A 10,072-nucleotide genomic window follows, 5' to 3' on the forward strand; every position below is an offset into this window, starting at 1 on the left:
TAAACATACTTTAGTACAATTATATCACTCATTTATCCATTGTCACATAAACTCTGTAAACATTGCTTGGGGTAGTACAAATAAAAATAAACTTGAACCTCTTTATTGTCAGCAGAAGCATGTTGTTCGATTGTAAAAATGAGTTCTTTAAGCGAAAGCTTAAAGAACTCATTTTTACAATCGAAGGTTTAACAACATACTTTTGACATTTTTTAGTGATCTTCCTTTTTACCCTCTATTTAAACATGAATTTATAAAATATCTTATAAATTTTAACACGAACATTTCTAAGCGGTACTCGATGACAAGACCGTATGGTCTTCTACAAGTCCCCGCGTTCTTTTATTATTTAATCATTATATATATATTTTTCTATTATTACATATTTGTATTTTAAATATTGTAACGAAATACTTATTTAAAAAGTAATAAAAGGAATAATAAATATATATTATATATATATAATATTTATATATATATATAATATATATATAATATATATATATATATATATATATATATATATATATAATAATAATATATATATATATATATATATATATATTATATATATATATATATTTATGTATATATATATATATATATACATGTATACATAAATAATATATATATATATATATATATATATATATATATATTATATATAATTTATATATTCTATATAATATTTAATATATATTTTTATCTGAAAAAAAAGCTTATATATATATTTATATATATATATATATAAATATATATATATATATATATATATATATATATATATATATATATATATATATATATATATATATATATAATAATATATATATAAATATGTATAATATAATATATATAAATATATATAATATAATATATATGAATATATATATATATAATAATATACATATATATTATATATATATATATATATATATACATACATATATATATATATATATATATATATATATATATATATATATATATATATATATATATATATATATATATATATATTATATATAATTTATATATTATATATAATTTATATATTATATATAATATTTAATATATATTTTTATTTGAAAAAAAAACTTTAAAACCAAATATTTTATTTTTGAAGCATCAGATAAAAATCATTTTAATAATTGACAAAGTGAAACATGTTTAGATTTTGTATTTTAAATTGAAAATTTAGTATTCGGAGTAAAAATGCACATGAAAAAAGTATTTTAAATTTTATTATTATAATTAGTTATAAACTATTTTTTTCAAAAAAATGTGATTTAGTTGTTGTTGAAAGATGGAACCGGGCATATTTTGTAAGCCCATGAACAGTTAACTATGTTGTGCTCGATTGCACTGAGGATGATGCGCTGTGATATTTATAGTGGTAGCTCATCAGTCAACATTGAGTCATTGATACTATTAACACTGAAAACTTCGTTAGAGTTCTTAATGCAATCAGTCTCGACTGCTTGTTATTATTCGTGGAGAATGTTCAACCTGGCATGGTAATTATTAACACCACTTTGAGGTCTGTGTCAAAAAGATTGAGATGTAATTATTTTAGAGGGGCCCCCATAACGAAAGCAGTACTCAAAAGCAAGTAATTGTCTATTCTTTGTTGGAATGGAGTAGCTAGGAGTCAATGGAGGAAACTTATAAATTGTGTGAAGCAGCATCAATCCAGTCCATTGCACCAAAAGTTCTACATGGATTAGAAAGAGACAGATATATGTCTTACCAGCTCCACTGGTAAATATTCAGAACTCCAGAAGTAAATAAATTCTGAGACAGCTAAATGGAGCACATTTCTTGGTGGAATTTCGGATATGACTCTTTTCTTGGCTTCTAGGAATTTTGCTTTTCAAGGTAACTCATTATAAAGTTCTCTCAACATCAATTTTAATTATTTATATAATTATTGTGTAATTTAATTATAATTACTATGTACAACTATGTTTGCAAATAAAACGACACACGTGAATGAGAAAGAAAATGAAAACTTTTCGGTTGGTATAAAGTTTATTGGTTGCCGCAACCCCGTCATTGCATCCCACTTTGAAATGTAAGATGCCATCAAAAAGAGGGCTCCAGAATGAGTGTCCTTAGTACTCTCTATCGTCTCAAAATGAGTTCATCAGAGAATATAGTGATGTCACCCAAAGTGCAGCTATTGAAGAAATCCAGGATGATATCTACCTCACAATCATAGTCGGTGGTACCCCCAATATATCGTTCACTGACCAGATAACCTTTGTTATTTGTTTTTTCCTCTATGAAAGAGAAACTAATCGCTGGCAAATCAAAGAACAATTCTTGTGTGTTGAAAGTAGCCGATATAGCTACACTGTAAAAAAAAAAGGTTTCGTAAAAGGTTTTTTACACTCTTATAAGGTTTTCTACCACTAGAAAACCTTTTGGTGTGTAAAAAAAGGTTTTTAAATGGGTTCTATTAGAAAACCCAAAAAGGCAAAGGGTTTTTTCGTGGTGAAATATATAAGAAACCAATAAATACCGAGTGCCGTTTATTGACATCGAGGCATAATTAAAAATAGAAAGGGTTTAAAATAGGATCACAGCTGCTTAGCAATAATGATATCTTAAATAAAATAAATAGTATTTATTTTTATTATGTTCCATTATATTTAAAATTGTATTTTGTTAAAATTTTTAAAGTAGAATACGCAAAAGCGTATACTTTTTAAGTTAACCGATTTATTTTACCTATAGGTCAATGTAATTCTTTTTAAAATTTTAAAGTAAAACTAATAATTAACATTTAAAACAGAGATAATAATAAAGTTAAAGAATTATGTCTGCAAATATTGAAAACTGGTCACCTACAGAAGTAGCCAAATGGCTAATAGATAATGGGTTTAATGAACAAACTGCAGCCGAATTTGAAAGTAATTTTTTTATTATTATGCATTTTATAGTAACATTTAAATTGTACTGTTTACATTGCAGATTCCTTATAATATACAATAGCTAAACATGCCCCAATTTCTTTGTGAATGTGGCAACAATTATTTTTCATTTGGAAAGTATTTGCGACATCTTATCTTGTTTCATGAAAATCAGCCTCTTTTTTACGTTAGATGTGTTTCAAGTGCGTGCAAGCAAACTTTCAAAAGTGCTGATAGTCTAAAAAAACATGTTCAACGAAAGCACAGTAATTTATTAAGAAGCTGGTCTAATGATAATGAAAGTGATCAGGGGAGTAGAAATTGTAAAAATGATAACATTGATTCATCTGAAACAACCGAAGAATCAAATGATCAAAATAATGAAAAATTAGACCAAGACTTTAAATGTAAAAATGTTACTGATATGCTTAATACTTTGGAAAAACATTTTGCATTTCTTCTTTTGCGACTCAGAGAAGTACACATACTTCCAGCCTCTGTTCATGCAGAAATTGCAAAAGATATACAAAACCTACTTTTGATTACACTAAGTAGTTTTAAGGATGTTATATGTCAATATTTATTCAAAAATAATATTTTACCACTGGACAATGATTGGGCACATATAACAGACACAGAAAGATTGCTGCAATTCATGGGCGAGATGTCTTCAAATGAAAATAGACTAATAGGATTATTGAAAAGCAAAAATATGATTGCAATGCCTAGACAAATAGATTTTAGAATAAATAATACAATTGGTGTTTTTCAATACATTCCAATTCTCGAAGTTTTATCAAAATTAGTTTCCCATGAAGATGTTTACAACTGTTTGGGTGACAGTTACAATGATATCCTTTTGTGACAGTGAACTTTTTCATAGTGACAATTTTTTTTCTGAAAATCCAAGTGTATTGCAGATTCAGTTATATGTAGATGAAGTTGAGCTTTGCAATTCAATAGGAGCTAAGCGAGGGAAGCATAAAGTGACTGCATTTTATTTTATGTTAGGCAATATTCCATCTGAGTTTCTATCAAAGCAAAATTTATTCATTTGGCTTTATTGATTGAACATAAATTTATAAAAATGGCCAAATATGACTACACTGAAGTTCTTCGTCCATTAATTCATGATTTAAATGTAATGCAGAGAGAAGGAATTGAGGTTTCCGTCAATGGATTACGTCAATGTTTAAAAGGCAAACTTACAGGTATATCGGCTGATATGCTTTCAGCTCATGCTATAGGAGGATTTCAGCATTTCTTCCAGTATTTCCATACTGGAAGAATTTGTCGTTTCTGTATGGTGGACAAGTCAGAAATTGGAAATAACTTTAGTGAAAGCACTCTTCGTCTCAGAACTCCGAAAATTCATGAATATCACTTAACTGCTATAACTGATAATGCAGCAAACAAGAATGTGTATGGTGTTAACAAAAAGTGTGACTTTTTAGAGTTGGATAACTTTGATGTACTTACAGCTTTCCCTCCAGATATAATGCATGACTTATTTGAAGGCATTATGCCAGTAACTTTAAAATCTGTTATCAAGTATTTGTTACGCTCTTGTAATACATTATCAATAAATAATATAAATGATTCTATAAACAAAATTCATTTAATTAATTCGTCTAATCGCCCTTGCCAATTACCTAAAAACATAGCATCAGATAAAGCGCACATAAATGGAACAGCTGTACAGAAGCTAGAACTTTTCCTATTGTTTTCGCAGTTAGTCGGTAATGATGTACCACAGGGAAATATTGGCTGGGAGGTTTATCTTATACTTCGCGAAATATGTGACATTGTTATTGCCCCAATTGTAGACAGTGACAGTATATACATGTTAGAAGAATTAGTTGCTATGTTTTTGAAAACATTTTCTGAAGTATTTGGTTCTGAATATATTATTCCAAAAATGCACATGCTTGTTCATTACCCTCGTCTGATACGTCTTTTTGGGCCTTTACGAAATTTTTGGTGTTTACGTTTTGAATCTAAACATCAGTATTTTAAAAAAGCTGCCTCAAATGGACGATGTTTCAAGAATATTACCAAAACATTATCAAAGCGTCATCAAATGTTGCAGTGCTGGGAAATGCTGACAGATGATATGCTTTTATCTAATTATGCTGTGTCTGGAAATGCACCAAGATTTTTTCATAACTTGGATGTTAAAGTACAAGAAGCTATAAGATTGTTACTTGATTTAGATATAGAAGGGAATGAATCCATTGTTATAGCGAAATCAATATCAATTGATAGTATTTGCTATTCTATTAAAGCAGTGTATGTGTTGCATACTGTTACAGAAGAAACTGTCCCAATTTTTTTTTAAATCATTTACATTGTCTGTTTACGTGACTGTTGGTTGTTATGTGGACACCTGTTGACACCAAATTATTTTTCACATCATTTGCATTCTTATCAAGTTTTGGATGAAAATGAGTGGACAGTTTGCAGATCAGGATGTTTTATTGATTTTAATCGACATGACTATTTTAAATTCAACAACTGTCAGTATGTGAGCATGAGATATAGCGTTGTGCATCCGTCTTGCTCTTCAATTTAAGGACATGATTATTTGAATACTTATTTAGTTTGTTTAGTTTATGTAGTTTGTTTATTTGAAAATTATGTATGTTTCGTAAAACTATTGTTCTTATTGTTTATTTGCAATAGGGCATGAATTAACCGGTGACTATTTATGTGACCTCACAGAGCAGATGCTAACAGAGCTTTTACCTTTGATAAAAGATAGGATAAGATTTATTCGTCTTTTGAAAACAACAAAACAATCTGTTTCAACAGCATTAGATAATTCTGAATCTACCTATACTGCAGTTGTCAGTGTAAATAATGAAAAGGGCGAAACAACAAACAGTGGCAGTTTTTCAGAAATTGAAGAAGCAGAATGTGTACATAGGTTTGTTATAGTATTTTTACTTTATATACATTTTTTTTTAATAATAACACTCTATCATTGATTTCAATTTATGAGAGTAATTGCATACTTTTATTTAATTTTAATACTTTAATGTTTGTATAATACTTGTGTTTAAGAACTATTATGCATTTAATGATGAATATCATTGTTATAAATTATATTTTTACCCATATTAAATTACAGTTGAATGAGATACTTTAAATCAGAGTAATTTAAAGAAATTACTCTGGTTTGCTTGAATTACTGTGATAGTTTATTTTATTTATTTAGCCAGATGCAAGAATTTCCTTTTGTATATCAGTTGCCACTTTTTCCGGGTAATATTATAGCTAAGCTACAATGTCAAGACAAGGCTAGTTTTGGTTTAGGCTCAAAAAGCAAAGCCCTCTTAATTGATGCACTATTTGATGACTTAAAAAGGCGTGACATTTTGTAAGTTGAAAATTTTTCTTGTTTTATACTTTGCCGACTCTGAGTTTGCCATTTCCATTTCATCAATTTTTCATGAATAATTATTTTTCATATTTTAAAAAATAATTTGTTCTTTAGTTTGCTACATTTATGTTATAATATTAATATTAAATATTTTGTAATGTTTTATCAAAAACTGTTTATACAGGTACCCAACCAGAAGAATATATTCTGCTGTTAGCTCAGCAGTTATATTAAAATATCCTTTTTTGGCTGATTACGATGGAAGTAGTGTAATGCAATTAGCATTCCATACTTTTTTACATACTTTTATTTGTCATCATTTATTTAATATGAAAATTTTATTTTAAAATTTAATTTATGTCTATTTCACATTTTAAATGGGTGTTTTGAGTTTAGAATACTATTAGAGTAGCTCTTCGAAGGAAATTTAAAAAATACAGACAACCCCTTTTGTAGCGAAAATTCAATTGCTGTAATAAGAGAAAAGTTTGGACGGCCTGGCGTTTCAGGAAGAAAACGAAAAGTAGATCAAGTTGAAATTGATCAACCTGACAACAGCACCCTTTCAAAAACAGCTCGAGTTAAAGTATGTAATAATGTATATAGATATTACTTGCTATAAATTTGTAAAATTGTTGTAATGTTATGTTGTTTAAATGTCAAAAATGTATATTTTCGTTACTGTTCACAAGTTCCAGCTGATTGGTGTAAGGTAATATCCTTCTATATGTACAGTTGTAACTATAACTTCTTTTTATTAGTTGGCTAATGTGATACAAGGTGAGGATCACATAAGCATAAAAAAACATCAAGATGCTTTAAAAAAAGAAATAAAAAAACAGACACCAAACTTTGATTTGATCCAAGATAAAATGAAACGAACTTGCGGGTACAGACAACTTTTCTGCCATGCTCACGCAACTGCAGAAGTTCTGGAAGAATTTCCGTGTTTACGACTAAATATTTTTGTAAGATTATATAAAGAATTATTTTTCTTTTATGAAATGTACTTTTTTTTTACAATATTTCCATTGATTTTCTTTTGACAGTTTTGAAAGACTATATTAAAATTATTACCTTATGAACATTAAAATTTTAAATATAGGCTTATTTCTGTAATCATAATGTAGATGAATTTTACAAATGATTTTTATAAATTAAAGTTTACAGCAGATGTGATTTTGCTATATGGTGTAGATGTAACCAAATTAGAAATGAAACTTCTATCCCTTTATAATGCGGTGATCAAAGAAGCAGCCAAAAGATGCAAAAAGTATTGTGAATATTCAACAATGATAAACAAACATTTAGAAGAGACTTTGGACAATGGTAAACGACAGGGTAATTTTTATTTATTTTAATTTTTCTTTCTTACAATTCTCTTTTTATCGTAAAATAAAAAATTGTAATATTCCAATAACAATTAAAACTAGTCATAGTAGGCAATAAGTTACACAAGTTTAGTAACTCTAGCAAATATTGATTAACTTAAAAGCATTTGATGATTTATTAATACATTACACATATATGCTAATACTGCTATTTTATATATACTAGTTTTAACAAATGTATTACTTTGTATGTATTTATAATTAAAGATATAAATACTTTTAGATTGGAAGGTGATGTTAGTTACATTATTGTTGCCCTCATTATTTGGGGAAAAGGAAGAATTGTTTTTTCCTTTACCAAAACAGGTAGGATGTTTATTGTACATTGTACATTATTTAGTAATTGGCACTTGATTATATTTTTCTATAGTCCATTCTTTATAGTCCATTCCAAATTAATATGTATTTATCATATATTAAACTATAAAAACTAATTTATTTATTATATATTTAACTATATAAGCTAATATATATTTAATAACAAGAAGATCTGATAAATAATAAGAAATATTAAGAAGGAGATCTAAGGAAATGCAAAAATTTACTGGTTTGAGGAAATAAGTTATTAAATATTTCAAGTCTATGTAAATATTCTCATACTAATGACACAATTTAAAAAGTGATGTTGTCTTTTAGGTGAGGAGTCTTCAATAATTTGTATTATATAGAAATGTTATTAGTTAAGAAATTTTAAAATTGAATGGTTTTAAGAGCTTTGTATCAGAGGGATTTTAAGTTGTTTCAGGTTTGTTTTTTGATTAAATGAATTATTATATTTATTTCTTTATTTATACAGGAAATACCACTTAGTCCAGTCATATTGCCACAAGATGACGAATGGAATATATCAGTCGACAAGGAAGTTTTGTTTCCTAAAACTATTCGCCATTTTTCGGAGGCTTTTCAAGCATGGTTTGCAGCATTTTGGATATTCAGCATTGAATTTCCAAAAGGATTGATCAATACTTGTCAATTTTTAGAAAAAGTGCTTCTTGGTGGTAAAGGAAAAGTGCCAAATGTTGTCAGCAAATGGAGCAACCGCCTTTTGCACCTGAATGGTTTTAAGAGCTTTGTATTAGAGGGATTTTAAGTTGTTTCAGGTGTGTTTTTTGATTAAATGAATTATTGTATTTATTTCTTTATTTATATAGGAAATACCAATTAGTCCAGTCATATTGCCACAAGACGACGAGTGGAATGTATCAGTCGACAAGGAAGTTTTGTTTCCTAAAACTATTTGTACTTTTTCCGAGGCTTTTCAAGCATAGTTTGCAGCATTTTGGATATTCAGCATTGAATTCCCAAAAGGATTGATCAATACATGTCAATTTTTAGAAAAAGTGCTTCTAGGTGGTAAAGGAAAAGTGCTAAATGTTGTCAGCAAATGGGACAACCGCCTTTTGCACTAATATTTATGGCTTTTGTTTTTTGTATGTTTTTGTTGTTAATCTTTATAATTTATTTATGTTTTTTTGTCACTAAATTCGAATAAACTCATATTTCTAAATTTTATTATATTTTGTGCTACTAGGCGATTTCTTGATTTAATTTTTGAAAATAAGTCTTAACGGTAAATAAATTTCATGTAATACTTTTAACGTTGGAATATAATAGTTGTAATAGTTAAATTTGAAGCAGAAAATTTGTATAATAACTCGTAATAGTTTTACATAATAGTTTTAACGTTATTTTCCAATTTGTTTCGTTTTGTACAACTTGTTTGTTTTTGTCCAACATTTATTGACCTATCTCTGATTATTGTAATGTTTTTTTTTAATTTAATGTAAACTTTACCGTATATTACTTTGATGTTATAAGATTTTAAACATTATTACAGAATTTTCTTTATTGAGTTTTCATATTGCGTGCAAAATTACAGTGGAATTAAAGAATCTAAATATTTGCATATAAGCAATATTATGTATAAATTAAATGTTTCAACTAAAGTGTATATTCAATCTATCCTAAGTATAATATTACTGAACCAACTTTATACGTGCTTGAAATCGTTATTGCGTAATATAAAAAATTATTGAATAATTTATAATTCAAATTAAAAACGAAAGTACAAGTTAAAAAAGGGTTTTCCAGTTTCGGATTAAAGGTTTTTAAAAAAGGGGTTTTCTAGAAAACCTTTAAAGGGTTCCACCCTCGGGACAAAGTAAAAAACCTTTTAGAGCTATTTAAAAAGCCCTTTTTTTTTACAGTGTAAGCTCATCTCTGATATGATTTCAAGGCTAGGATATTCGAAACTGTTGCGTTCAGGGACATGATGATGGATTTATTATGCCAGGTGCTTACAAAGGAGCTCAAGCCTTAATAAGGCAAAATTATTCGGAAGCTTTCTACGTTTCCTGTAACGGTCACAGTCTGAATTTAGCTGG

General features: G+C 27.6%; 1 protein-coding gene across 6 annotated transcripts; it reads left to right on the forward strand.

Moving 5' to 3' along the window:
- Window positions 1-2,929: 2,929 nt before the first annotated feature.
- LOC136076982 (uncharacterized) lies at window positions 2,930-9,195 on the forward strand. 6 transcript variants are annotated; one of them, XM_065791104.1, is made up of 7 exons: window positions 6,482-6,566; window positions 6,754-6,883; window positions 7,059-7,265; window positions 7,461-7,638; window positions 7,912-7,994; window positions 8,485-8,746; window positions 8,840-9,195. In XM_065791104.1, the coding sequence occupies exons 1-7, from the start codon at window positions 6,556-6,558 to the stop codon at window positions 8,851-8,853; spliced, it is 885 nt and encodes a 294-aa protein (XP_065647176.1). In that variant the 5' UTR covers window positions 6,482-6,555; the 3' UTR covers window positions 8,854-9,195. The 6 variants fall into 6 exon arrangements, 3 of the variants coding, with proteins under 3 accessions (XP_065647176.1, XP_065647175.1, XP_065647177.1); XM_065791103.1 differs by having other exon boundaries at window positions 8,485-9,195; XM_065791105.1 differs by lacking the exon at window positions 8,485-8,746.
- The last annotated feature ends 877 nt before the right edge of the window (window positions 9,196-10,072 follow it).

The sequence above is a fragment of the Hydra vulgaris genome, chromosome 02 (genome assembly GCF_038396675.1).
Source record: "Hydra vulgaris chromosome 02, alternate assembly HydraT2T_AEP".
Classification (NCBI taxonomy): Eukaryota; Metazoa; Cnidaria; class Hydrozoa; order Anthoathecata; family Hydridae; genus Hydra; species Hydra vulgaris.